Source organism: Manacus candei, unplaced genomic scaffold (genome assembly GCF_025592945.1).
Source record: "Manacus candei isolate 608988 ecotype Guabito, Panama unplaced genomic scaffold, ASM2559294v1 h1tg000080l, whole genome shotgun sequence".
Taxonomy (NCBI): domain Eukaryota; kingdom Metazoa; phylum Chordata; class Aves; order Passeriformes; family Pipridae; genus Manacus; species Manacus candei.
In genome coordinates, this window is record NW_026138128.1 from 659,970 (window position 1) to 687,953 (window position 27,984).

General features: G+C 61.2%; 4 protein-coding genes across 7 annotated transcripts in view; all 4 read left to right on the top strand.

Annotated features, from left to right (window-relative positions):
* Positions 1-10,506: 10,506 nt before the first annotated feature.
* On the top strand, positions 10,507-16,225 carry LOC127481552 (uncharacterized). The gene is made up of 3 exons (XM_051810979.1): positions 10,507-11,367; positions 14,053-14,577; positions 14,764-16,225. Exons 1-3 carry the CDS (start codon positions 10,883-10,885, stop codon positions 14,765-14,767), a joined length of 1,014 nt encoding a protein of 337 aa, XP_051666939.1. The 5' UTR covers positions 10,507-10,882; the 3' UTR covers positions 14,768-16,225.
* A 1,259-nt stretch (positions 16,226-17,484) lies between these two features.
* CIRBP (cold inducible RNA binding protein) lies at positions 17,485-22,177 on the top strand. Of its 3 annotated transcripts, XM_051811010.1 has the most exons (8): positions 17,485-17,727; positions 18,312-18,420; positions 18,517-18,623; positions 19,074-19,212; positions 19,302-19,386; positions 19,492-19,556; positions 21,765-21,857; positions 22,021-22,177. In XM_051811010.1, exons 2-7 carry the CDS (start codon positions 18,318-18,320, stop codon positions 21,767-21,769), a joined length of 504 nt encoding a protein of 167 aa, XP_051666970.1. In that variant the 5' UTR covers positions 17,485-17,727; positions 18,312-18,317; the 3' UTR covers positions 21,770-21,857; positions 22,021-22,177. The 3 variants fall into 3 exon arrangements, with proteins under 3 accessions (XP_051666970.1, XP_051666969.1, XP_051666968.1); XM_051811009.1 differs by lacking the exons at positions 21,765-21,857; positions 22,021-22,177 and adding an exon at positions 19,884-20,634; XM_051811008.1 differs by lacking the exons at positions 21,765-21,857; positions 22,021-22,177 and having other exon boundaries at positions 19,492-20,634.
* Positions 22,178-23,616: 1,439 nt separating this feature from the next.
* The window catches only part of NDUFS7 (NADH:ubiquinone oxidoreductase core subunit S7), a 102,142-nt gene continuing 97,774 nt past the window's right edge, over positions 23,617-27,984 (top strand). Inside the window, exon 1 of the mRNA XM_051811018.1 lies at positions 23,617-23,624. Within this exon, the coding sequence (XP_051666978.1) occupies positions 23,617-23,624 (8 nt within the window). The remainder of the gene's footprint in view (positions 23,625-27,984) is intronic.
* FAM174C (family with sequence similarity 174 member C) lies at positions 23,671-27,981 on the top strand. 2 transcript variants are annotated; one of them, XM_051811007.1, is made up of 3 exons: positions 23,671-24,101; positions 24,671-24,799; positions 25,381-27,981. In XM_051811007.1, exons 1-2 carry the CDS (start codon positions 23,677-23,679, stop codon positions 24,786-24,788), a joined length of 543 nt encoding a protein of 180 aa, XP_051666967.1. In that variant the 5' UTR covers positions 23,671-23,676; the 3' UTR covers positions 24,789-24,799; positions 25,381-27,981. The 2 variants fall into 2 exon arrangements, with proteins under 2 accessions (XP_051666967.1, XP_051666966.1); XM_051811006.1 differs by having other exon boundaries at positions 24,671-24,784.

Below are 27,984 nucleotides of genomic sequence, written 5' to 3' on the forward strand. Positions count from 1 at the left end.
GCCTGGGCCCCGCCGCCGCAGCCCGGGGAGGGGGGACGGGGTGGGGGGGCTTTGTTTTGGGGGGATGTTAATTTTGTTTGGGGAGGGAGAAGCCAAGGCGCTTTCCCTCCGCGGCCGAGCCCAACTTCCGAGTCGCTGGACTCCTTCCCACCCGCCACTTGGGTGGTTGGATCTTCTTTTTTAACTTAAAAAAAAATTAAAAAAAAAAGGAGAAGAAAAAAAAAAAAAAAGAGAAAAAACCTGAATAAATAACCCCAAACTCGGTCCCGGCCGCGGGGCCGGTATTTATAGACATTAATGACCCGACTGAGCCAATACTGACATAGTCTTCATAGGCCGTAGGATCCTTTTTCTTGTCCGACTTGGATTTTTTTCCGTCAGGATCTGTGCAAATAGAGCCCCCACGTGACGTGTTTTTTGTCTGTAAAAGTCTTTTTTTTTTGTGTGTGTTTCGGGGAGGGGGGGCGGGGGGGAGAGCGAGGCTTTTTCGGTCTTTAATATTTTATTTTTTATTTTTGAAATAAATTTGGGCAGTCTGGATGCAACCGTGCCTGGTGTTGTTATGGAGGAGGAAAGGGGACATTTGGGCACCCCGTTGGTGTTGGGGGGTGGGCACACAGGACAGCTGGGCACCCCCTCAGCCTGCCTGCAGCACCCTGAGGTCCTTGCCCTCAGTGCCACAGCCCTGTGCCTGTGCACACGCATGACGTGTGCCTGTGCACGCACAGGGCCCTGTGTCCTCAGCTCCACACGTGCTCTGCACACCTGTCCAGGTAGATGTGCCCAGCCCCGCACACGCGTGCACACACATGCGGGTGCCCATGCGTGTGCTCAGCACGCACACACGTGTGTGTACCTGCAGGAGGAGGGGGGGGATGGAGCTGCCCCGTCCTCCAGGACGGGCTCTTTCCACCCTCTCCAGGTGCCGGACCCAGGCCCGGGGCCCTGCGGGGGCTCATCCGACCGGGTGCTCCTGGTCCCGTCCCACCTGGAGGAGCTGGGCCGGTTCCACCAGCTGGGTTGGCTGCAGGTGCTGGCTCCTTCTCTCCCTCCCTCCCTTCCTGGCCTCCTGTGTCACGGCGGGGTGGCCGCAGGCCAGGGTGGGGGGTTGATGGCCACAAACCTGGCTGTGCCTCAGTTTCCCCACCTGCAGTTGCAGGTCAGTGTCCCTGTGGCTTTCCCCTGCCCCGGGAAAGGTGACAGGATGGGGATGGCCCTGGGGACATCTGTCAGTGCCATCCCACCCACGGGACCCCCTTCCCATGGCCCCAGGTTCCCTGGGAGGGAGCTGGGGGAGCCTCGGGGTGTCGGTGGCTCTGTGGTGCCAGGGCAGGGGACCCTTTGGGCTGGGACACCCCTGGAACTGCACTGTGACACAGACACAGTGACATGGTGGCATGATGACACTGTCACCCTCAGGCCCTGGGCACACCTGGGGGTGGATGAATCCTCATGGGGGACTGTTATTTGGGGAGGGGGCAGAGGTGGCTGCCTGTGTCCCCTGTATGTGTCCCCTGCCATCCCCCATGCCCTGTCCCTGCAGGGGTTGGGGAGGGGGAACAATCCAAAGCTCCGTGGGGCACTCAGCACCCCATGGACAGGATGGGGGGCTCGGCGGTTCTTGCCGTGGGGAGCTGGCCAGACCCCAAACCCCCAGGAGCAGGCGAGTGCCGGAGGAAGCCGGGCGGGAGCGGAAGCAGCTCAGGTTCCTGCGGTGACAGGAGCTGCACCGGGCACCCCGCGCCCTGCTTTGACGTCATTTCGGGTAGAGCAGCCCCCGGGCCCCCCCCGGCAGCCCCCGGCCCCCCCGGCACCCCCAGCCCGTGCCAAATTTGGCAACGGGAAGAGCCGCCGACCGCGGCAGGAGCAACACGGAGACCTTGTAAGGCAATGGCTGCCGGGAGGGCACGCGGGGGATACGCACACGCGTGTGCGCAAAGGGACACGCGCCAGCAGCCGTGCGGGGGGGCACACGAGCCATGGCGCTGGGGGGGCTCCCCCAGGGACCCCAAACCCCCAGCCTTCCTGGGGGTCCCAAGAGCCACTCCTATCCCGTGGGCTCAGCTCAGGGTCTGGAGTCCTGGAGGAGCCGTGGGTGCTGCAGGGTGTGAGCTGGGACAGGCCCCAGAGCACGGCACGGCACTGCATGGCACGGCACAGGATGGGCCAGGCACCCGCAGGAGCTGTCTGGGGTACGGCAGGAGACAAGCCCGGACATGGGGCACCGCACTGTGCCACACCACCTCCTCCTCCTCGCTGCCCCCAGCCTGGCCAGCACCGGGCACTGCTGCCAGGCCGTGCTCATCCCAGTGCTCCCAGTATGGAGCAATCCACAGCGCCAGCGTCATGCCTGCGGTGTGGCGCCTGCCGGGGGGGCAGCGTGGGTGTCACCTGGCAGGTGTGTGTGTGTGTGTGTGTGTGTGTGTGTGTCCATGCACAGGGGTGTGTGTGTATGTAGGAGTGTCCCCATGCACACGGGTGTGTCCCCACGCACGCGGGTGTGTGTCCGTGCACCCACGGCTGCTGGGTGTGGGCAGCTGGCGCGGGTGCCCCCCTTGTCCCTCCGCCCAGCCCTTGCTGCAGAGGGTGCGCCAGGAAACACCCACAGCTCCCACAGCTCCCAGGGCTCCCGGCACACCCGTGGGCTCCGTGTACACCCACGGCGCCGGCCACGCTGCGGCCCCGCGGTGCCGGACACACCCGGGCACAGGCATGCGTGGGGCAGCACGTCAGTCCTTGCACGCCCAGCCCTCGCATTGCACACCCCCCACAGCACCCCACAAACACCCCCAGCTCGCCGCACCCCCAGCCTGCCAACACGCGTGTGCCCCCCGTGTGTGTGTGTGAACCCCCCGTCCGAGGGCAGTGGCTGTGCCCGATGTGCCCACCCCACGCCCCCACGGCCCTGGGACCCCCGTGGCCGCCTCCTGCTCCCCCCCGGCACAGGGCACGTCACGGAGCCCCAGCCCCGCAGCCCCCCGGTATCTCCCCCGCTGTGCCCGGCGCTGGCTGAGGTGAGAGACGGGGCTGGCACGGTGGTGCCAGACGCCGGGTGGGCGACGCTGCCGCGTGTCCCTGGCACAAGTTGGGAACGCGGCGTCTGCCGCAGTGGGGTCCCAGGTGGGGGCAAGCCCCGGCCCCCACACGGGGCTGCAGACAGTCCCCCCACCCGGCTCTGGGGCACCTGCCAAGGCTGGGGCACCCATGGGTACCCCCGGGCACCCCTGAGGGCGCAGAGACCCCGGAGGGCTGAGGCCCCTGCACCAGGCCCCAGTGCTGCCGTGGGGCCGGGCTGTGGGCTGGCAGCCCAGGCGTGGGGTGCAGAGGCAGCCGGGGGGGGCCGGGAGCTGCCGGCGCAGGGACGGATCCTGGAATTAAAAACATTCCAGGAACTGACTTTGAACCAGATAAAATAACAAGCGCCGCAAGGAATGTCTCACCCCGCCCGCCGGCCACGGCCCCAGGGCGCTCCCCATGGCCTCCCACTGCCCCACACGTGTCCACGGGCCCTTGCACACGCGTGTGCACACAGCCAGCGTGCACACGTGTGCACCACAGCCCGGCTAGAGGGGCAGCCCCAGCGTGCCCAGGCTGGAGGGGGTCTTGGGGTCCCCAGGGGTCTCTGGAGTGCAGGCTGAGCACCCCATCTGCAGTGAGGGGCTGCAGCTCCCCTGGACTGCTCTGTGAGGCTGCACACACACAGCCTGTGTGCATTGCATGTGCACATGTGTGTGAACACAGCCATGCACACGTGGCTGGTGTGGGTGTGGGGGTGGGTGTGGGCGCAGCTCTCTCCTCCCTCCCCCCCCCGGCACCCCCGGCCTGCTTCCAGCCCGGCGGGGGGGCAGAGGGTCCCCCCATGTCCTGCCCAGCCCCAGGGCCTCCTCAGCCCCCCCAGCCTGGCCGGCAGAGCCCGGCGTGCCTGGGCGGTGACATCACAGGGGTGGTGGGGCAGGGGGCGCGGCGCCAGCCCATCCTCAGGGCCCCCCACCCGCTGGGCTGGGGTCGCAGAAGGGACAGAGCAGCAGCAGGAGCTTCACTGGGTGTCCCAATCAGGCTGCCTGCCCCTGGCAGCAGCAAAGACCCCAAATCCCCTTCCCCACCTCCATGGAGATCCCCCCCAAAAGAATCTCCCAGCTGACGTGTTGTGAGAGAGGACACGGGCCAGTTGGCCTCCACAGAGGATGACACTTAAATGGCCCCGGTGACTCCGGTGTGGGCGAAGGTTGACTCTCTGTGTCACCCAACTCTGCAGCCTGTGCTCTGGGGGTCCTGTCCCCACAGCGTGGTCTCAGACACCGTGGAGGGCCGAGGGGACACGGGCCCAGAGGGCAGTGCCGGTGCGTCACCGTGTTTACGAGGACCTCGAGGAGCCCTGGTGACGTCCGCGCCGGCCCTGCCAGCCCGGGCCCTGCCAGGTGGCACAGTGCCACCACCACCGCGCTCCCTCCAGACACCGCTCAGATTTTTGGGGCTGGCGTGGGGCTACCTGGGCCCGGTGGGGCAGGGGGCACGGAGCAGGGGGTCCCCCACCGGAGCCGCTGTGCGAGCGGCAGATGGGGCGTGCACGGGGCTATTTATAGCAGCGGGACCCACAGGTAGTGCCAGTGCGTCAGCGGTGACGCAGCCCCGGGGACGTTCGGCCACACGCCCCCACAGCCACATCCCAGGGGGCCCCTGGCCTCCATCACACAGGAGTGGGGTGCTGAAGGGGCCCCCATGTGTGCCAGTCACTCTTGCAAGGTGCTCAGCCCTCGGCTATGCTGCGTGGAGGATGGTTTGCTGGGGGCCATGTGCCTGCACCCCCCCGCAGATCCACGTGTGTGTACATGTATGTGAACACGGTCCCTGAGAGCGGATGTTGTGTCTCTGGGTGGCCAAGGCTCCCTGTGTTGCTGTGGGTGCCCACACGTGCCCCAAGTGCGCGGCTGCAGCTGAGCTCTGTGGATCTGCACACTCATGTTGCTGCGTGTGCCTGTACATGGCCACACGCGTGTGTTCTGCTGCATGCACACGCTGTGTGTGTGGCCGCGGCGTGTCTCTGCGTGTGCGCGTGGCTGCGGTGGCCAGGGCTGACTCAGCCCCCAGGCAGCCCAGGAATGCCCCCTCCCCACCCCTGGCCTGTGCTGGGAACGGGCCGTCCTGGGGACGGCGACACCCAGGGCTGACCCAGACCCTGCTGGGAAGATGAGGCGGTGCCCCCCTCCCCGCTCCCCCCATCCTTCCCCCCCTCCCCGCCTCCATCCTGCCCCCCCTCCCATCCTGCCTTCTGGGAACCGCTTACAGAGGCGGAGGTGGGGGAACAGGGGGAGCTGGGCAGGGCTGGGGCCCTGCGGCTGGCAGGAAGGCGGGCCCCCCCCAGGGACCCCTCGGCTCCCCCCGGGGCCCGGCCGGGCTGCGGGGCTGGACCCGCCAGGCTCCGCTCCGCGCTCCGCGCTCCGCCCCGGGTTTTCCGCGCCCCCGGCTCGTTCATTCATAGATCGCGCGCGCTCCCGGCCCATTCATCCCGGCGCGCGAGGAGCCCCGTTACCGTGGTAACCGCCCCCCCCGCACACCCCGGTACCGAGCGGGGGTCCCCGCGCCCCCCGAGCCCCCCGTGCGCACCGGGACGGGGCCTGGGAGCGCCCCGAGGGTCCGTGTGCGGGACGGGGAGGGGGGGGGCGGGCGCGTTTTCCTGGCGGCGGGACCGGGGGCGGCCGTGCCCGGGGGTCCCCGCGTTCGCACGGCTGCAGGGAGGGCGAGGAGTCCCCTGGGGCTCCCGCCCGCTCAGCCCCCCGAGCCCCGGGCAGCGGCCGCCACGTCGGCGGGGGCGGCCCCCTCTCGCCCCCCCGGGCTGGGGCAGCAGCCCGGCCCCGGCGGTTTCCATCGTGGGCTGGGCTTCGCGCTGCCTTACCCTTGACCTTCTCCCCGCTCCCCCCTCCCCGTCTCTGTGGTCGTGGCACTGAGCTCCGGCGCTGGAGAGTGCAAACCACCCCCCAGAGTGGTGGGGGGCCCCCCCGAAACGCCCCAGGGGTTGCAGGGAGTGCGGTGGTTGTGGGGTCAGGAGTGCGAACTGCAGGGTGGCAGAGGGGTGCACCAGTCCTGCACATGAGGGTGTGTGCAGGTCACACGTGTGCACCCGCGGCTCTGTGTGCGGGGGGGGGGGGGGGGGTTGGGCAGACCCTGTGCCCACCCTCCTGTGCATCCCAGGTCCAGCTGTGTGGGGAGGACAGATGTGCTGCCGTGGGCACCCATGGCGCAGGGCCCATGTGGGTTGTGGCAGAAAGCTCCAGAGTGTGGCAGGGGCCAGGGGGATGGGGGGGAACTGGAGCTGGACGAATCTTCCAGACAGCGTCTTCTGCCTCCCCAGGGCACCTGGAGAGAGGAGCCACAGGTGGAGAAGCGGCTGCTCCAGCCCCACAGGTGAGCTCCAGCCCCACAGGTGAGCTTCAGCCCCACAGGTGGGCTCTAGCCCAGGGGCTGAGGTACCAGTGTGACAGGGCAGTGCTCCAGGTAGGTGTGGGGCTGAGCGCGGGTCCTCCCACGGCTGCACTTGTGTGTGCCTTGCACAGATGGGTTCTCCTGCAGTTTGTGCACGTGGAGGACATGGGCAGGCGAGAGCACACGTGTGCATGTGTACACACGTGTTAGTGTTTGTGCCCTCGGGCACATCTGTGTCTGGGTGTGCTCTGAGCCCCCGTGGCCGCGCTGCTGGGGTGGGTGGGTGCTCAGGGCCGCGCTCACGCCGGGGGTTGCCCTCACATGCAGCCGTGTGCGAGTCGCCTGGCGCTGCCGGGATGACTCACGGGCTCGAAGAGGAAGCCGTGACTCAGGCCTGGATTCCTGCCGCTCCCCGCCCCCCCGGCCGCTCCGGCCATCGCGGCCACGTGGAGCCCCTGGGACCTGCGGCCGGCCCGGTGGGGCACAGCGAGTTCTGGGGGTCCCCGTGGGGCTGCTGGGAGCCATGCTGGGGGCACGTGCCCCTTCCCTGGGCCATGGGGACCATGGGGTCCGTGGGGACCCCCAGTGCCTTCGGGCACTCGAGAGGAGGCAGCTGCAGGCGCTCAGGGTGGCACCGACCCACCCCAACTCCCGCCTCAACTCCCGCCCCAGCTGGGCACGGGGTTCCAGCTCGGGCACATTTCCCGGGGTGTCTCGGGCAGCTGCAGCTGTGCCACCCCCGGGCAGCGGTGCCAGGCACTGCCCCGAGCTCCCACGCGGGGGGCTCCTCTCTGTGCAGGGGCTGGGGCTGCTCCACCTGCCCTGGGTTTGCTGTGGGTGGGGTGTGGCAGCGGCTCCACCTGCCCCTGGCGCTCGGCCACCTCTGGCACCAGGCTCTGCAGCTGCTCTGGCTGCCAGCCCAGTGGCGGGTGGGGGTCCGGGGTGCCACAGGCAGCACGGGGGACCTGGGCAGGGGACAGCTGGCTGCAGAGGGGGGCAGTCAGTGGTGCCTTGTGGTGCTGAGGTGCTGAGCCAGGGGCCAGCAGTGCTGTGCAGTGCTCAGGGTGCTGTGTTGGCGTCACTGGTGCTGTGCAGTGCCTGGGGTGCTGCGCTGGCAGTGCCACACAGTGCCCAAGGTGCAGTGCCACGGCACGGGCAGCCTCAGTGAGTCAGAGCAAGGTGCAGTAGCTGCCCCCTCCCCACTCACCCGTTCCCAGGCCCTGCTCACCAGATTCACTTTCACAATGACTGGTGCAGCCGCTCCGGCTCTGCTGAGATCGCCCTGGCCCACACTGCCCACGCTGCCTGCGGCCTCCTGCCCTATGTCACCACCTGTGACCCTGCACAGTGCTGCCACTGGCCTCGGCCAAGCCCCCTCAGCCCTGGCCCTCACCAGCTCCTGCCCCAGGTGCTGCCGAGCAGGGCGGTGTTCGCCCTCCTGAGTGGACCCCATGTGTCCCCGAGGGGCTGCAGCCCCTGCGCAGGGCCGGGGGCCGGGGGGTGGCAGTGGCGGGTGGCAGTGGGGTGTCACGGCCGGCAGTGAGTCAGCACAGGCAGGTGGGGACGGACACAGGGACGCCGTGATCGGGGACGCTGTGATCGGGGAATGACTCATGTGTTAAACAAACAAACAGGCGAGTCTGTGTCGGCAGCTTCCTCCTCGCCCCAGCACCGGGGAGCCGTCGGTGCACCCCGGTCACCGAGCCCCTGCAGCGGAGCTGCCGCCACACGCGGTGTCACAGGCACACACATGCACAGGGAACCCCTGCCCCACAGCCGGCAGGACGGTCCCGGGGGTCCTGGGGCAGGGGGTGACGGGCCCTGGTGATTCCTGGGATCCACAAACACCTGCCTTTCGCCCTCGCTCAGGAGCTGCAGTGGCCGGAGCCGGGCGGGCACCTGGCTCCCAGAGCCGGGGATTTCCCAGGTCCAGCCTCACCTGGGCTGGGCCCCTGTGGCCTCTCCCTGGGCCTGCAGGTGTAAAACCCAACCATAGGCAACCACCCAGCCCATGGCACGGCCGGCCTGCCCGGGCACCCTGCGGCTCAGCCACGTGCCTGCTGGGCTGGGAGCGAGCTGGGGGTGGCAGCCAACTGCCCGGCTCTGGCTCGTCCCGGTCCTGCAGCCCCTGACCTGCAGGTCCCACTGCTGAGCCGAATTCAGTCTGTTCTCAGCCTAAAGGTGCTTCTCCCAGGCCCTGCTCTGTTCGGGGGCCGTGAGTGATGCTGTGCCCTGGCACAGGGTCCATCGCCCCGACCCCCGGTGGGGCTGTGCCGTCACCACCAGCGAGTCCAAGCGTGACCCGCGGCCTCGTGCGCACGCACACCCAGAACGTCAGGAATGTTTTGTGGGGAGGCTGGAAAACGGTCAGTCAGTCGTTTACTGGATTTTTTTCCACCCTTTCTGCTGTGGGTTTGGCCGGGGGCCCGGGGCGGGCTTGGGGGGGTGGGTGTGAGCAGGCGTGTGATGAGCCGGGTGTGACGGGGCTGGCGAGGGCTGCGAAAGTGCTGAGCTGGTGTGAACCCGCCATCCCCATCTCCTCCTCTCCAGCCCTTCCTGGAAGCGGCTGCAGGGAACGTTCCTGCCGGGTGTGGTTACGTGGGCAGCTGTGCCCATCCCCAGGCGTCGGGGCGCCTCATATGGGAGGGAGAGGCCAAGGGCAGGGGGTGCAGCCTGGGGGGTCAGTGCGGGTGCCCTGCTGCTCCTGCCTCGCTGAGGGGGGACGAGGTGAGGGGCCCACACAGGCTGGGAATGTTGCTGCTCCTCGGGTCCCTGTGCCACTTCCCCTTCCCCATGGTGGGAGCGTGGGGCTGGGGGGAGCGTGTCCTGCCTGGAGCCACACGCTGAGTCAGGGACAGGACAGGAATAGAGTCGGGTGCCTGAGTCACAGCCCGCGTGCAAAACCAGCAGCACTTCCCCAGGAAGGGGGAACCCCAGGGCCCTGACACCCCCGGTATTGTGTCAGCCACTTCCCTGGGATCGGGGTCCCCCACTCCTGCATCGGCCATGGCTCCCTCTGGAGCTGGGACCTGCCACCGCCGCTGGCTCTGTCCCTTGCTGCTGTCACCAGCCACAAGGACAGGAGATCAGGCAGGGATGCAGGCAGGGAGCAGCTGCCCCACCACAGGACCTTCTCTCTGTGCCCACGCAGGGCACGGAGCCCCCCAGCCCCCAGTTCCAGCCAGGGTACCGTGCTGGTGCTCCCCTGGCACTGGCACACGCGTGTGCACATGCACCCCCACCCTGCCTGTGCATTGCACTGCAAGTGGGACAGACCCTCCTGCACCCTCCGTCTGTCCGGCTGTTCCCCGCCAGCTCTCACAGACCTCCCTCCCTCCCGCCTCCCCCAGAGCCTTCCCGCAGTGTCTCCATTGATAAATCTGGAGCGTTGCCATGGTGACGCTGCCGTGGGGCGCAGCGCGGGGCTGCCGAGGGGCCCAGGCCCACGGCGCGGGGCCGGGGGGGCTGCTGGATCCACGCGTGTGGCTGCACAAACGTGTGTGATTTCACAGGCGTGTGGCCGTGCACACATGTGTGATTTCACAGGCATGTGCCCGTGCACACGTGTGTGATTTCACAGGCGTGTGGCTGCACACACGTGTGTGATTTCACAGGCGTGTGGCTGCACATGTGCATGCGTGTCCCGTGCTGGGGGCTCGGGGGGCCCAGCAGTGTTTGGTGACTGCACCGTGCCGGCAGTGGGACCCCACGGGGGGGCTGCAGGGGGTCTGGGGCAGGGGGGGGGCTCTGGCATGTGAGGGGAGCACAGAGGGGCTGGAACTGGGCCCTGCTCTGGGGAAGCCCTGGGACCACCCAGGGACCACTCACCGCCTCCAGCACAGGCGGGCAGCTGCAGACCCCGGGGGTCTGGGGCTGGGGGGCTCAGGCAGGCAGTGCCTGCCCCCAGGTAGCTCCTGCTGTTCCCTGCACCCTCTGGCACCCACGGCCCCTGCGCTCGAGGGTCCACGTGGGGAACCCACGCCTGCTTTGGCCACACGTGTTCGACCCCGTGGACGTGGGCAGAGCCTGGTGCTGCAGCCCTGAGCGCCCTGCAGGGGATTGGGGGTGCTGAGGGGGTGCCGGGGGCTGGGATCAGCCCCGTTTGCAGCCAGGAGTCAGGGGACACAGACAGGACCCCGGGGCACGGGGTGATGTGGGATTGCTGCCAGCGGGGCCGTGGCACAAGCGTGGGCTGCGCGGGCACACGCGTGCGGTGCCGCGTGGGCAGGATCGGTGCGTGTGGCGTGGCTGCCCTCTGCTGCCACGGCCACGGCAGCGCCCAGCACCACGGCACCCGTGGGACGCTGCGGGGGGGCCTTGGCAGGGCCCCCCTTTGTGCAGAACAATGGCAGCCCCCCTCCCGCCAGCCCCTGGCCCTCGCCCGCAGCCTGCGGGTAGGGGTGAGGGGCTGCCAGGGCTGGGGGGGCAGGGGAGGGGGCTCTGAGATGTTGTTGAAGATGAAATGTCCCCACACCCCTCAGCTGGGACGGGGTCACCCAGCAGCCAGGAGGAAACAAAGCATTTTCTGGGCTTCCAGAGCCCTGAGGAGGGGGCTCAGCCCCGGGTGGGCCGGTGTCGGTCCCTGGTGGTCTCTGCTGGTCTCAGGGGCGTGGGGCTGGTGTGGATCCTGCGGCTCCATCCCATCCTCCATCCCACGTTGGGAAGCAGGTCATGTCCAGCTCCCGGCACGGCAGCGCTGGGGGAGCTCAGCTTTCTGGGGCAGCTCCGGGTTGCTGGAGCAGCCAACTGCGGCTTCCTGCGCTGCCGGGCTCGGGGGAGGGATTCCAGCGGCGCGGGGCTACGTGGCACTGCTGTCAGGGGGACAGGGCACGGGGGGGCTCAGCCCCCCACTCCTCTTCAGCTCACCCCAAAGAGGGGCTCTTGGCACCCGTCTCCTCCCTGGCAGCAATACAGGGAGGGCTGGGGGGAAAAGAGGTTTCTGTGCAGGTTTGTCTGAGGAAGCTCACTGGGAGGTGGGATGGATGGGCTGGGATGAGCACTGTGGCTCCTTGCAGAGGTGTGAGGTCAGTGGGATGCTGGGGGGTCTTGGCTGCTCCACGAAGGGCATCCTTCTGCCCCACGGAGGGCTAGGGGTGAGCTCCCAGAAAGCTCTTTGCTCCAGGAGTTGCTCCCTCAGCTCGGGGCAGCTGATCTGGGTGGTACCAGCCTGTGCAGTGCCAGGATCCGGCCTTTCCCTGCGGAACGCCCGGCTCCCAGGGCAGGTGTGGTGCTGCTGGAGGCAGAGACGCTGCCTCTACCTGCCTCCATTCAGATCAGCGCGGGGGGAGCACGGGGGAACTTTCCGGACTCGTTTCCCCACCTTAAGGGGAAAAAAAGAGAAGGAGTCGCATGACTTGGAGCTTCCCGAGAGGCAGCGCGGGGAGAGTGACCCAGGGAGCCAAGAATCTGCTCCGCTGCCGTGTCTCATTCCTGCTCTGCGGCGCAGGGCTGGGAGAGGTTGGGTTACGGGAGGCGCGGAAGGGGGACGGTGCAGGATGAGCTCATGCGAGGGCGCGGGAACCTTCTGGGCAGGAAAAAGCGTTGATGCTGCAGTTCAGGGATTTCTGCAATCGCGGCTGTTCCCGCAGATCCCGGCTCGCTCCGCCCGGGCCGTCCCCCGTGCCCACGGCAATCGACCTGCCCGGGGGGGCTGTGGGGCTCAAGGTGGTTCACGTGCCCTCGCAGGGACACGGCAGCACACGGCGAGGAGCTGTGCAGCAAAGAGGGAGAGAGGGGGGACATGGGGTCCTGGGGGGACACCGGGGTTCTGGGGAGCTCCAGGACCCTTGTGCAGGGAGCTGGACCAAAGGCCACCCTGCACGGGCTTGAGGGGGGTGTGGGACCATCGGCCACACCACAAATTGTGGCAGCAAACCCCAGTGTGAGGTTTTCTACCTGGTCCCCACGGCCTGAGGCGGTGCCACCACCGATGAGAGGGGGGGTGTGGAGGGGCACGAGGGGTCTGGAAAAGCTCCGATTTCCCCCAGCACCAGGGCTGGCTCCCCTCAGTGTGTAATTCACCCCATGCTGTGTTCCTGGTTCCTGGCAGTTTTCCCCCTGCTGACTGTGGATAAATCCTTCCCCCGTCTCCAGCCCTCCGTCCCACAAGGTCTCTCGGTGTCGCGCGGTCAGAGGCTGTTTGTCCTGTCCTTGGGTAGCATCTCCTGCCCTTAAGAACTCCATGCTGCAAATACTCTTAGATGATGATTAATGAGCGCTTATATAACTGAGCTGAGTCCTTAATGCAGCCGGGAGGGTGACAGGAGGGAAGGTGGGAGCAACAAACTGCACGTCACTGCAGCTGCTGCTGCTTTTCCCACACCAGAGCAGCCACATCCCGCGCGGGGGGATGCTGGAGGGAGAGCCCCCCACGGGGCAGCAGCTGGGGCAGCCCCCACCTGGGTTTTCCAGGCAGGTTTGGATGCCGTGGCATGGCCAGGCTCTCCAGCACGGCAGAGCTGGCAGGGGAAGGGTTTATGCTGGTAAAGCATCGCTGTGTGACGGTGTCTGGAATGTTGTGCTGATGCCGGGGAGCTGGGAGTGCTGGAAAAGGGTCCAAATCCCACAGCAACACCTGACTGTGGCCCACGTGGGGTGACAGGGCTGCTGCCAGAGCCGCTGTGTGCTGGGTGCAGTTGTTTCTAAATTTGGCTGTGTTTGGGCAGGTAGGGATGGCCTGACACACGGGATTTGGTTTTCCATAATCTGGCTGGGAAGCACCGGCCCTGATAAATCTGCTGCTCAGCGCCAAGGCACTTCCATGGTTGCCATGGTTACCACATGCTTATTTTCACCATCTTCCTCACCTCAGCTGGGGTGCACCGGCATTCCCAGCCCCGAATCCCCCCTCACCTCAGCCGGGGTGCACCGGCATTCCCAGCCCCAAATCCCCCCTCACCTCGGCTCATTTCCCAATACTCTGGTTTGGGTATCCCAATGCTGCTGTGCATCCCAGCTCTTTGCTGTGCACCCGATCCCCCTGCTCCCTGTGCCTCCAATCCCCCTGCTCTCGGTGGATCCAATCCCCCCATGACTGCAGATCCAATTCCCCCACTCCCTGTGGCTTCAATCCCCCCACTCACTATGGATCTGATTCCTGTGGATCCAGTCCCCCATCCCCTGTGGCTTTGTCCCACAACTGGGTAAATCCCAGTCACAGTAACTGGCCAGGGAAGCGCAGCAGCCCCGGCTCCTCGCCATGGCAACGGCAGGATTGCGTCAGGGCTTTTCTTTCCGACTGCAAAGCTGGATGAGCAACTCCCTCAGGGACAGGAGTAAGGGAGAAGGGAATATTCTTCTTCCCGGGGGCTTTGGGACTGCCAGTTCCCAAATTCAGCCCCGGCTCAGTGTTTTGCTCCTTGCTCCTGGGTCCAGGGCTGCGACGGGACAGTGCGTGGTCATACAGGGCTGAGACGCCGGGGACAGGGAGGGTTCCCGTGCCAGGGACAGTGAGAATTCCCGTGCTGGGGACAGTGAGTGCTCCTGTGCCAGAAAGGCTCCGTGTGCCTTCCCCACGCTGTGGCATCTCTGCTTGTGGCACAGGCTGAGCTTGCAGGGAGATGGGGAAGGAGCCGGAGGTTTGGTGATGGGTGGCTGCTTCAGTCCAGCCTCGCATTCCCCCTTTCCCTGCAGCCCCAGCAAAAACAAAGGGAGAGAAGGCGGCTCTTCTGCTGTTCAGGACGTGCTGGGCCTCGCTGGACCATGCTGGGCTCTGCTGTGCCCCAGTGCAGGAGGGTGGTCCTGGGGGCTCCCCAAGGCCCAGGGGGAAGAACGCGGTGCCAGAGCCTGGAGCAGGCGTGGGCTCGTGGATGGTTGGGTTCCCTCCCAGCCCTGGGTAAGGCACAGCCCCAGAGCAGAGACACCCAATGCTGTCCCTGGCGCTCAGGCACCCTCTGCCCCATCCTCCCTCCCGGCGCTCCCCTCCCGGGAGGAGCTGCTCTGGGATTTGGGAACCTCATCAGAGTGGTGCCCGGGGCGGGGGCTGCCCTTGGCTCCCGAGCAGGTGCCAGGGCTGCCGAGCAGGTTTGGGCTCCTGCACAGCTCTGGGCAGTTCCGTGTGCCCTGGAAACAGGCCAGGAGTGCAAAGACTGGGAAAGGTCCCTACAAACACCACAGCAAGTGCTGCTCAGTGAGGACCCTCCGAGAAAACAGCCACAGGTGAGGCTCTGGAGCTTACACAGGGATTGGGGCAGGATTGGGGCAGAGTGACCTCTGTGCTCTGCCTTGGGGTGTCGTGTGTTCAGGACCCCCCGGCAGGGCCCTGCTGCTGCAGGAGGTTTGATCTAAGGACCTGAATCCTGTGTTGTTTCATTGCTTAATTAACTGCCGTAATGACTTGTGCAGGTGAGCTGCTTGCCATCCTGATCCCAGCACCACTTCCAGCTGGAGCCCGTGGGATGTGCAGAGATGTCCCTGAGCCCCTCGGGCAGGTGACAGGGGGCTGCTGCAGCCCCTGTGTGCAGCCTGGCCATGGAATACCCTGCACTGGAAGAGACCCACGAGGATCATCGAGGCCACGGCTGACGTGACACACACCGTGTCTGATGCCCTGGGTCAGGAACGAGCAGATCTGGAGCACGGAAAGCTCCTGGGAGCTGTGGAATTGGGGCAGGAGCGTGGTTTCCTTGGTCCAGCTCTCGTCAGTGCCAAAGCAAAGGCATCAACACGCCCAGGTGAGACCAAAGTCACCCTTTTGGGACGAATCCAGCCAGGGCTGCAATCTCCAGTCCCTGTCACAGGAGCTGCTCTGCTCCCACGAGCCTTTCATCCCGCCGGGACTCGGATTCCTCTGGAGCAGCAAAGGCTCACAGTGTTATTCGTGTGAGGAGTCAAAAGCCCGTGAATCCTGGTGTTTGTCCCTTGAGTTTGCAGCAGGGATGGTGCTGGGCTGGCAGCTCCTCCCGCCGCGTCCCAGGGTGGCTGGAAAACGGCTCCGTGCATCAAGGTCACTTTATCTGCCCTCATCGTGGGCCAGAAAGCTCGTGTTAATGGGCCTCTAATTTAATCAAAGTGCAGGGCTGGGATCTTTTTTCCCTCTTGAAGGGCAGAAATCAATTTGCAATGACAGCGGATGCACCTCCTCACTCCTCCGGGCTCCTGACAGACCACTCAAAATTAGCCCCACACAAAATTAGGTGGAATTAAAAAAACCCACCAGACTTATTCAGTAATTCAGACCCAGAATTTAAAATTGAAATGCCCGTCTCAAACCAGCAATCAGTTTTCTCATTTGCATAAAATACTGTACTACTTTCTCCTTCTATTTGCAGTTTCATCCCGTTTTTAACTCTTGCTCTTTGCATATTTACAGAATCATGGAATATTCTGAGTTGGAAGGGACTCACAAGGAAGTCCAGCTCCTGTTACAGATGTTTTCTTCTTTACTGCAGAACATATCAGATACAATTAATTATATATATAAAAATGTAAATTATCATTATTCAGTGTTGTTAATTTGCTCTCAGGACTGAAAAGTGAGTAAATTTTTTCACAGTAAGAAATAATAATAATAATAATAATAATAATAATAATAATATTGTCTTGATCTTGATATTGGGCTTTTTTAGGTGTTTTTGAGCACTTTGGTGGCACCGTCCCACCCCTGCAGGCCTGTGTGCTCAGAGAAACCACTGATGGGGTTTCATAATTACTGTATGTGTTGTTTACAAACAGCCCTTTTCCTGGAAATCCCGAAGGTGTAACAACAAATCAGGGAGGAAAAGGCCAGTTTCTGTGCTCTGGGAGGAATGGAATGGAATGGGCGCTCCCTGCTTGGACAGAGCAACCACAGGCAGATTTCTTTGCATCTCCCTGCGGTTTGTTTTTCTCTGTCTCAGCGCTCGGTTTGGAAATCAATCACCAAAGAGTCCTTATTTCCATACTCCAGTGGTTTTATTTATTCTGTGCAGCTGGGAGGGAAGGACGGAAGAACGGAAGGAGGGCGGCCGCACGTTCCTGCTGTGAACTGCAGTGGGAATTACGGGGAATTTCTGGAGGCAGCGCCGATGTGGCCAGACCTGTCCCTGGCCGGGGGACACACACAGTGACCCGTGGTGTGTCCAGTCCTGTCCCTGGCCGGGGGACACACACAGTGACCCGTGGTGTGTCCGGTCCTGTCCCTGGCCGGGGGACACGCACAGTGACCCGTGGTGTGTCCGGTCCTGTCCCTGGCCGGGGGACACACACAGTGACCCGTGGTGTGTCCGGTCCTGTCCCCACACACGGTGACACCACAGCCCCGTCCTCGTCCTCGCCGTGTTTCCTTCCCGTTTTCCTCCCTGTTCCTTCCTGCCAGTCTCCTCCTCTCCCATATATTTGTTCCCTCCCTCGAGTTCCTTCCTCTTCTGCATTTTGAAACACTTTTTCTGCATTTTCTACACGAGATTGTAATTATCTTATGAAACACTGAACGTTTTTATTTTAAGGGCTTTTTCAAGCCGCTGTAGCCCCTCAGTGAGACACGCATTTTACTGCTGGAGGCGTTCTCACCTTAGGGAAACCTCAGGGTGGGCTTTTAAACATTTCAGTGGGAAACGGGCTGAGCAAAGATCTTTTATTATTATGTTTTGAACAAAATTTTTGTCGCTTTGGCTGCTTCTCACACTCATCGTGCTGAGCTCTCCCAACTGTGTGTGTGGGACAACACTGAGAGGAGGAGGCTGAAGGGATCGTTCCCTACGGGCCGTGGGGCAGGAAGGAGGGGTGGTGACAGGACGGGGCCCTGGGCCGGGGGTGACAGGAGGGGACACGGCGGGAGGAGCCTCCGGGTCCGGGCCGGGGGCAGCGCTCGCCGCCCAAGATGGCGGCGGCCCCTGAGGCGGCCCCTTTGTCTGCGGCCGCCGCCGCATTGCGAGAAGGGCGCGAAACTGGGGCAGCGCGGACACGCCCCCAGCTCGCGGTGTGGACGGGGCGTGCGGCCCCCCGGCCAATCAGCGGCCTCCACTTCCTTCCCTCTCACAGGGGCGCTCCCGCCCGCCCCCGCGAGCGCAGCCAATCGGCGGCGCCCACCGCGCCCCGCCCCCGGATGGGCGGAGGGGGCGGGGCCACTCGGCTGGTTTGTTTGCGCGCCCCTCCCCTCGCTCCCCGCCGCGGCTCATGAATATTAACGAAATCCCGCCCAATCGGGTGGTGCGGCGGTGGCAGCGCTTTGGTGGCGTAATCGCCCCGCCTTGCAGCGGGATTAATCTGCATATTCATGAATGGGCGGGGCGGAGCGCGGGCGTTTATAAGGCGCCGCCCCGCCAGGCTCGCCGTACATTGCGCTGAGGCTTTGAAGTGCTGTGTCGATCCCGCACCGCCCGGGCACCGGTGAGTGCCGCCGCGAGGGGCGGTCGCGCCGGGCCGGGGGGGGGCTGCGCCGAGCGGAGCCGCGTCCCGGGGGCGGAGGGCCGGGTCACAGGGTAGGCCGGGCCGCGGCGCCCGCCCCGGCGCTCGGTGTGAGCCGCGGGCGTGGGGAGCGCGGCGGAGCGGGCCCGGCTGGGCCGTGTGTGTGGAGGCGGGGGGGGGAAGGGGAAAGGGCCGCGGAGGGGGGAAACGCGCGCGCGGAAACAAAATGGCGACGGGGCCTCGGCCGTGCAAAATGGCGGCGGGCGGGAGGGAGGGGGCGGTGTCGCGTCGGGCCGGCCGGCAGGCGGCGCCGCGGCGTGCGCATGCGCGCTGGGCCCGTGCGGGCGGGGGCCGGGGGTCCCGCGGGGGCGGCGCTGGGCCCGGCCGGCCGGGAGGAGACCCCCCCACCGCCGCTGGAATCGCGGCCTCGGTGGCGTGTGAGGAGCCTCGTGCGGCGGTGAGCCCACATCGCTGTTGTCGTAGGTGGCCTTAGAACGGTTTAGTCTTTCGGACCTCGTTGGGAATGTGTTTTGTGAGTCGCTGACTTGGTTCTGCTGGTTTGGCAGGTCAGGATGGCATCAGACGAGGGAAAGCTCTTTGTCGGCGGGCTCAGTTTCGACACCAACGAGCAGTCGTTGGAGCAAGTCTTCTCTAAATACGGACAGATTTCGGAAGGTGAGACTGCAGAGCCAAGCCGTGCTGGCTTCCACTGGCTTGTTACATTCCCCAGGTGCTGATGTGTTGGTTTTTTTTTTTCCATCCTTTCAACAGTCGTGGTGGTTAAAGACAGAGAAACTCAGAGATCCAGAGGTTTTGGGTTTGTTACTTTTGAAAACATCGATGATGCAAAGGACGCAATGATGGCCATGAATGGAAAGGTGAGGAGGCCCTGGAACTGATTCTTTATTACCAAAAACATAAGAGGATCAGGGGAGATGTGCTGTTGTTCAGTCTGTGTGGGAAAACAGATAAATGCCAGTGTTTTAAGGGCATGAAATTATACAGATGTAAATAAGATGGTTTCATGATGTTACAAATGTGTGTTTAGCAATTTATACCTGTTACAAAAATTCTATGGTTTTACCTGTGTAACTGTGAAAGAGTGGAATTCTATAGGAATTCCTATACAATGGGAATTATATCCAGTTTAAATACCAATTTATTTGTCTTTTTGGCTCAGTTGTGACAGGACATAAAGCGTTCCTTGTGTAAGAATCAGTAAATTGTGGTAGTGCTTGGCTGATGGTGAAGCTGTGTAACTCACTGCATCTGTGCTTGGCTGTTTAGATATTTGACCTTTGTGTGGGCTGATTGTGGTTCTGTTTCAGTCCGTAGATGGGCGTCAGATCCGAGTGGACCAGGCTGGGAAATCCTCCGAGAACAGATCCCGTGGCTACAGAGGGGGGTCCTCGGGGGGCCGGGGCTTCTTCCGCGGGGGCCGAGGCCGGGGCCGCGGCTTCTCCAGAGGTGAGAGCGTGTGGGTGACCCACGGGGCCTGGAGGGGGGGTGTCACTTGTCAGACTGCCTAATAAATCTACGTGTGCTGTTCTTCCAAGGAGGTGGAGAGAGAGGCTATGGCGGCAGCAGATTCGACTCCAGAAGCGGAGGCTATAACGGCTCCAGAGACTACTATAATAGCAGGTAAGGCCCGTGCGGCGCCGGGGGCCGTGGGGGAGCTCTGCCAGCCCCGGGGGGGGTCACAGGAAGGGTTGAGCAGGTGTGAAGCAGGTGCTGTTTGTCCCGCAGGAGTCAAGGTGGCTATGGAGACAGGAACTCGGGAGGCTCCTACAGAGACAGCTACGACAGTTACGGTAAGTGCCGCTCCGAGCGGGAGCGCTGAGTCCGTGTGCTGTAGGAGCTCTGAACCTGCTGAGCCTGAGCCTGGAGTGGGGCAGGCTCAGGCTGTGGACGTGGTGGTGCCGGGAGATTCTAATTTAATGCATGTGCAGGAGTTGCTCGGATCTAAGGCAAAGCAAGTGTTAAAAAGGTTGTTCTGGCTGCCCTTACGCTCTGACCCGCGGGTGGGGGATCTCACAGTAGCCAAGTAGCAGTAGCCTCGGAATAATGCAAGGGAGTAAAATGCTGGAACTTGTCTTTGCTTCAGTGCCTTTACAATTGTGCCTGCTTCTTGTCCTCAGCTACACACAACGAGTAAAAATCCTTCCTGACTCAAGATCGTCCTTCCAATGGCTGTATTTATAAAGATTTTTGGAGCTTCGCTGAAATGGTTATTGTGTAGTACATCTACTTGTATTTTCACTTTTGTAGTATTATCAGTTCTGATCTTGTCAAACACAGCCTGGCAGCTTCTGAAATGAGATGGTCTGATTAGACTGTCTTGGAGAAAGCTCTGCTTTCAAGTGGTTTTAATCTTTTTTGAAAGCACTTCAGATTTTATTTTATCCTCCATGAATGAGCCAAGGTGTTACTTTTTTTTTTTTTTTTTTAAAGTTGGGGCCCCAATTCAGTTTCTTTTGAGCTAGAAAGGACTTTGAACCGATGTTCACTGGAAGCTGAACAAGCTGTGGACTATTTTTTTTTTTTCAAGTGCATTACCTTCGTCTTTTGTAACATTCCTTTAGTGTAGCAAGGTAGGAATGCGGCCTGGGTTCCGTTGGAAGGCAAACCACCTTGATATATCTAAAGAGAAACGTGCTTGTATGTTCAACCCGCATAACGGTATTTTTACTGTTGTAACGATGTAAATGACCCAGAACTAGACTTGCAAACTTACCATAAAGAGGTTCTTGAAAATGTTTATTTATATTGTCCTTTTTTACTGGAAGAAATATGCATATTCCATTGCTGTTGTATTTGAAGTGGTAAAGGATTCCTGTATACAGTTTTCTTTGGCTTTACGAAGCCTATTAAAAGACCGTCTGAAATGAACTCTGCTCCTGACATTTACATTTCATTGCACAAAACAACCCTTGGAGACGAAGAACAATCTGGGAGCGAGAGGAGAAGATTAGGGATAGTGGCAGAGCCAGCCAGACGATTGACCAAGTGCTGGAATTTAATCCTAAAATCGGTCTTGACATGTGAATTGGCCAACAAATTTCACATAAAACGGTCCAACTTGTCTAGAGGCTGGAACTACAAACCTGAGGGTGTGTTAGGAGCAAAGCGCAGCTGGAATGTCAGGAAGGCCTAATGGATGTTTGCTCAAAACCTGCTGTAGCCTACACTGGGAAGCTGTAGAGAAGAGCCAGTGCTGTAGTCCCTGGGCTGTTCCCTGCGTGCCGAGCGCGTGTGCGATGTAGGGGAATGCCGGGCTTAGGTAGCTGTGTCATTGCTTACAAGTTCTAAGAATTCTTTGCTAGCAAATGGAAACTGCAGTGTCCTTGGAGAAAAGAAGTGTTGTGCCTCCAACAGAAACCTCTGAGACGAGAGCTGCTCTCTTGGCTAGTTCATATGTGGAAATAGTCCTGTAATTCGAGGTAACTCCTTTTGCTCATGTCCGCATCCTTCCTCTTGTTGAGAGCTCATTTGAAAGTCTAATGTACCTGTGAAATATTCCTTTTGACAATTTTGGTCAGCTGCTGGAAAAACGTTTAACCCATGCCGTATGCAACCTTTGGCTTGTGGCACACCTTGGGTTCCACAGATCAGAGTTGGGCATGCAGCCGTGTCTTGCTGTAGGTACGGAAGCAAGATGGGAACGAACTCCCTGACTCGATATGTGTTCATCTATTGAGACTCTTCCTAGACTTCATTAAGTTGCTCACTTTAATTGTAGCTTTCTTTGCCATCCTACTTGTTGCCATTAACTTTTTCCCATGGCCCACACTTCCTAAGCAGCCATGTCCAAGTGTTAACTCTCTGCTTAGGGATCCAATCCATGGGCTGGCTGAGCACGGGCAGCAGCCGGCCCGGAACAGTTTTCCCAGACTGTGCTTTGTGGTGTGATGGGTTCAGCGATGGCTTGTGAGACCCTCGTACGCTGTGAGCTGTGTGGGGAGGTGGGGGACGTGCAGCCTCTGCCCGGCGTTCCTGTTAATGCCTCTCTGCTTTGGCAGGCTGAAGGGACCAGGGGCACGGCCCGGAGCCTGAGCGGATCCTGAGGGAGCAGAGCTGCGTTCCAGGGGTGCCAGACTGAGTTTGCCAACCAGGTAACGTCCCTTCTGTCCACCCCTTGCCCCCGAGCTTTTCCTGACCCAAAAGCTTTGGTGTGTCCCTGTTTCACAGCCTTGTGCTCCGAGTGGTCCAGTTAACCCTCTTTTGGGGGTCCCCATATCTTTATCCCCCTTCCAATTCTCTTTTATTTCATTTCAGCACCGAAAGGCATCAGAGAAGACCAAGAAGGACAGGCAGACCCTGAATGCAGTGGGGAGATGAAGAGCCCACAGCAGTGGTGGTGCTGTTTTTACATGGGGTCAATTGAACAAGTCAGTTAAGCCAGAATAAAATACTGCAATGTGGAAAAAAAAACCCCAAATCTCTGTGGTACTTTCGTGGGAAACATAAGAATGTTTTTTTGGCAAGAAACTTACTGGTGCACAGCCTAGTTCAGAGCACAGAACACACCAGTGCTGTGGTGGTTGGGGCTCCAAGCAGATCGATGCCTGATCTTCATGGAAAACGAGGTCTTGTTTTTGGTTAAATTCCAAAAATGTGGCAGCTCACTAGTAGGATTTATCTTGGGAGAGGCTGACACTGTTTCAGACCAGGGTATGGCAGAATGAGGGGTGAGGGCAGTGAGTTTCTGATGGTCTCAGCTGCTCCTGCCCGATTTTCTTGTCTTAACAGTTGATTGCTTCGTTCTGCCTTTTTCTCTCCTTTTTTTAATGGATAAAATTGGAATTTGGTGAGGTGGTAAGTGAGGTGCTCACTCATGAGCCCTGAGGACTCCTTACACATCATTTCCCAGTAATAAGAGCCCCAGAAGGATATTAAATATAACGAAAGCTCAAGAGTGTGTGGAATCTTTGCTGAGAAAAATGTAGTCAGGTGAAAGTTTAAACGAATTCAAGCTGAAAATACTTAGAAAGTAATGCTTTTTAAGGCCTCCCTAAATGGAATGCTTTAGTGCAGGTAGGAATAATGAATAGATACAAAAATAGAGCCTGGGTGGAGGTGCTGTTATTTTTGGCATTGCTAATTACAGCGCTGCAATAATGACGTGTTGCACAGATAGATGAGGGAATTGCTGGATGTAGAACCAAGTGGCATCCTCGGGAATTTGTTTGGGTGCCATGTGGCTGATGTGACATCTGGTGTGAGCTTGGGTGACCCATTTTTAACAAAAATGCCCTTTTTAAAGTCCTGTGTGTCTGGGCAGCTTGAGCCCTTCCCTGAGAGAAATCTGGGAGCAGAGTGGTGGTGCAGGGCAGTGACAGAGCCCTGGTCAGCCTGGAGTGTCTGTGGAGGAACAAGACTGGTGTTTAGAAATGCTCAAAACGCTCCTGTTTCCAGCAGTGTCCACCTCGGGGGCGGGAATGGCCCTCGTGGTGGGGGAATGGTGACACTCAGGGGGAAATGGTGGTTCTGAGGGAGGGGGTCTTGCTGTGATAGAGAAATGGTGACTCTCAGGGGGAAAGGGTGGCCCTGAGGGGGAAATGATGGCCCTGGAAGGGCAGTGACGGTCCCGAGGGAGGAGGGACGGCCCTGAGGGGGAAATGGGTGCCCTGAGGGTCTTGCTGTGAGGGGGAAATGGCGACCCCGAGGGAGAACTGATGCCCTCAGGGGGGAATGGCGGCCATGAGGGAGGAAGAACGACTCCGAGAGGAAAATGGCAGGTCTGAGGGAGGGGGTCTTGCTGTGAGAGGGAAATGGCGGCCCCGAGGGAGACATGACGGCCCTGAGCGCGGAAGGACGACCCTGAGGGGAAAATGGCGGCTCTGAGGGACGGGGTCTTGCAGCGCGGGGGAAATGGCGGCCCCGCGGAGGTGGCGGCGGCCGTGAGGGGACAGCGATGATCCTGCGGGCAAAATGTCGGCCCTGCCGAGGCTCCGTGAGCGGGTCAGGGGCGGCCCGGAACGGCGGAGCCCCGGAACCCGCGAGCGGCTCCGCGGGGCCCGGGCGGTGCCTGCGCCGAGCGCACCGTCCCGGCGCCTTCCTGCGGCCGCCGCTCCCGCCCCGCTCCCGGCCTGGCCCGGCCCGGCCATGCGGCCGCTCCTCATCCTCCTCATTCTCCTGCTGCCCCTCGGCCGCGCCGCCGCCCCCGGCCCGGCCAACAGCACGGAGGCGCCGCGGGCGGCCACGGGGAACGGGACGCGGCCGTCGCCGGAGACGCAGCGCCCGCCCGGGCCGGGGTTGCTGGCGGGGCCGGGGCTGCCGGTGCTGAGGCGGGCGGTGTATGTGCTGAGCGCGCTGTCGGCGCTGGCCGCGCTCTATTTCGTGCTGCGGGCGTTCCGGTGAGTGCGGGAGGGGCGGGTACCCCCGGCGGGGCTGTGTCCGTGTCCCTGCGGGTCCCGGTGTCCCCTGTCCCGCGGTTCTGCCCTGCTCGCCCCAGTCCTGGTTCCCCCTGGTCTGGGACGTGTCCTTGCCTGTCCTGGTCCCGGTTGTCCCGGTGCCTGCCCCCCGTGGCCGTGCCCCTGCCAGTCCCAGTCCTGATCTGGGTCCCCCTGGAGCCGATCACGGTGTCCACTGTCCTCTTGCCTGCCTCGGACCTCTCCTGATCCCAGGTTTGTGCCCATTTTCCCTGGATCCCCCTTCCCTCCCTCCCTCCCTCTCTCTGCCAACCAGGGCTCTGCTCCCCTGTGCATCTCTTTGTCAGCCCGTCCAAAGCACTGTAAATTCACACCGCTGTTAATTACCCGGGGTAATTAGCAATGACAAACCACCTCCCATTGGTCCCGTTGGCTCTGCCCTTTGGCTCGGATCGGCGCCGTGTCCCTGCGCTGGGACAGCAGCTCCCTGTGCCCTCCCTGTCCCTCAGCCGCAGGTCTGAGGGCCCCAGGAACGAGCCCCAAACCCGTTTCAGGTTGAAGAAGCCCCAGAAGAAGTACGGGCTGCTCTCGAGCCACGACGAGAACATCGAGCTGGGCTCCCTCGACAGCGACGAGGACACCGTGTTCGAGACACGGAACCTGCGGCGGTGAGGGAGGGTTTGGTGTGTTTTGTGTGCTTTGTGTGCTTCTCTTCTCCTCACCAGGGGCTGAGGCGCCTTTCCTACAGCCGTGGGAGCTTTGGCACGGCTCCTACAAACAGATCTGCATGAATTAAGGCCTGTGTGTGGTCTCTGTGTTGGCACACGGATTTATCTTGCTTTTCCCATTTTCTCACCCAGAAAGGTCTCACTGACAGGGACGGCCCTGGGTGATTTGGACACGGCTGTGGGGTCGCCAGGGCTGTTGGAGGGAGAGGCAGCCCTTGTGCCCAGTCTGAACCTCCCTGTGTTAGACAGGAAAACAAAAATTCCTGTTTTTTTTCAGCTTAGGAGCTGCTTCCAAATCATATCCCAGTTCAAACTCCCAGTCCCATTGGGACATCCGTTCCTGCTTTCCTAGAACCATGCTTCCCATAGGTTCGATTTTGGGGGAGGGTCTTTTAAGCTGAGGAGGAATGTCAGCTCAAGGAGTGTCAGCTCAAGGAATGTCACCTCAGCAGCTGCCCAGCCCTCAGCTCTCCCCCTTCACACTGTCCATGCTCCCCTTGATTTTTGGCTGTCTTCTTTTTTCCCTGTTTTTGCAGATGACTCGGGACCAGCAGCACCACCTGCCTGGACTGACAGAGGGTCCAAGCCCAGTGGAATCTCCAGTGCTCAAGTTTCACATCTTGCTTACAGTGACTATTAATTAACAGTTCAAACCCTTCCATGGCTGGGGCAGGGGAAAGGGGACCAAGCCTGTTTTCTTCACATGCATTTTTGGGGACATTTCTGGGGAAAGGCAGAGCTGAGGTGTCTTGGGAGCTGCTCACTGCATGGGGAGATGCTGAGGTGCTGCTCCTGGATGATGCTCAGCACGTGAAATGGGAGCTCTGGGCCGTGCCCAGGGTGTTGGTGTTTCAGGGTGCTCATATCTCTCTGTCTCAGCCCTAGGGGTCAGCTGGAAGCGTCAGATGAGGGGATTCCTTTTCCAGGCTGACCCTCTTTCCTTCATGCAATATCAGGTTACTTCTTTGGAAAGTGTCTCTGCAATGAGCTCCAGCCCAGGAGGAGCTGGGAGAGCTCTGGGGGTCTGCTACAAAACGGGGTGGGGGTGTGATAGCTCAGACAGAACAGCTTTGGGAACGAGTTAAATGGGCTCAATTTTGCAGGATTAGCAGTCACAGGGATAATCTGGGTCATTCTCGGGTTTACAGCCATGTTTACAAATGAGAGGGGCCACAACCCAAAGGGGTGTTTCTCCAGAAGAGCCACATCCCTGTGGCCTGTGGGGCTGGGAGTGCCTGGACTGTTCTGCCCAGCCCATTGTATGCTCACCAGGGACACGTGTGTGCTCACCAGGGACACGTGTGTGGCACCAGGGACACGTGTGTGGCACCAGGGACACGTGTGTGACACCCAGGGACACGTGTGTGACATCTGCCACGGTCTGGACTTTGAGACACCTGGGGAAGAGCCAGGTGAGAGTTGGACCACCTGAACTGCAGGTGTGAGGAGTGTCCTGGAGCAGCTGATGCCTGGAAAAAGGGGACCCTGACCCCTGTGACTGTGATTCAGGACAGCCCTGAACTGTGAGTTATCTCCTCTCAAGGGTGCTGGAGTTTCACTCCATTGCTGGTACTCAGCTGGGATCTTTCCTGCAGCCCATTGTGTGGATATTTGGGATCTGATTGTGTAGGACCAAAGGTGAATGTGTCAGGAGGTCGTTGTCGGGTGGATCTGCTGCTAAAACTGAAAACTGCTTGCCAAGTGCTCGTGTCCAGGCCCTTCCTTGGAAACTTAAATCCCATTTGCACCCCAAGCTGGCAGTGCCTTTGTTTGGAGCAGCCAGGGGAGTTGCCCTGCGGGCAGGGAGGTCCCTGAGTCACCTCTAAGGTGAATATTGAGAATGTCTTTGGCTCCATTCCTTTGGTTTGCACATCCCCTGCGGATCAGGGGGCAGGGCTGACACTGCAGGAGGGGACAGAGGGAAGTGTTGGGGTCTGGCTGGTGCTCCAGGATCCCCTGAGGTGGAGGAGGGAGTGCTGGGATCCTGGTGGGATCCTGGTGGGATCCTGGTGGGATCCTGTGCAAGGGGACGTGTTTTTCCGTGCAGGGCGGGGGAGGTTTCCTGGAGAAATCCCACCCCCCTGGCAGCTCCATCTCCCATGTGCACAAATGATTTTAAAATACACAGATACATGTTTTTAATCACTCTGCCATGTGCTCTCAGCACTGGATGGGCCCTGCTTTCCTGTCACTGGGATCCTCTTACACCTGATCCAGGTGCTCCCTGCTCGGGGAGCTGCTGCAGATGGAAGCAGGCAGAGGTTCCCTGTGGGAATCACTGGGATGGCTCAGTCTGGCCACAGCTTCCCTGTGGCTGATGGGAGCTGTGTGATCCATGGTCAGGGATCCCCTGATCCTGCAGGGCTGCACGTGCTAACTTCCCTGGCTCTTCAGTTCCTCTGGAAAGTTATTCCTTGTGCTGATGAGCCCAGATGAGCCCATCTGTCCCAGTCCACTGCAGCCAACACATTCCTGGGCCTTCCTTTACCTGAAGTGATTAAACCTGAGCATTCCTTGGGCTCCTCTCTTGCTGGGCAGGTGGGGTCTGCAATTCTCAAGTTTCCTCACCTCGCAGGAGCGGAGGATTTGGTTGATGTTGAATGATTTGGGTCAGAGGGAACCTCAAGCAGGACCTCCAAACCGTCGCTGCTGCTTAAGCCAAAGCCAAATTTGTGAAGTTTACACGATCCCTCTCTGCTCTGGGAGGCTCTGTGGGTGCTCTGCTGTGGGTGTTGACCTGCCCAGCCCAGCTGGGCCCTCTGGGGGTTAACGGGATTGAAGGGGAGCAGAGTGAGGTCGGCTCTGTCACTCACCACGTGCTCCTGTTGTGTTCCCGGGCCTGGAATGGGATCTGCAGCCCCGGGAGGTGCTGGGAGAGGGGCCTGTGGTGGGAGTGGGTGCCCTGGAGTCAATAAACAGCCCCTAAGCACGTTGTTGTCTGAGCTCCACGAGGAGCAGCTCCTGTTTCACCCTCCCATGGAATCGCTGATTTGTCTTTAAATGCCACTGGCCCTGAATCCATTGATGGTTTTTCTGTCATTGCAGCATCCCCTCCCTTGTACCTGGAACAAGTGGAATAAAGCATTCCAGCCCACCCCTCCCTCCGTGGCATGGGGCTGCTGTGGTGGGTTCATGGATTT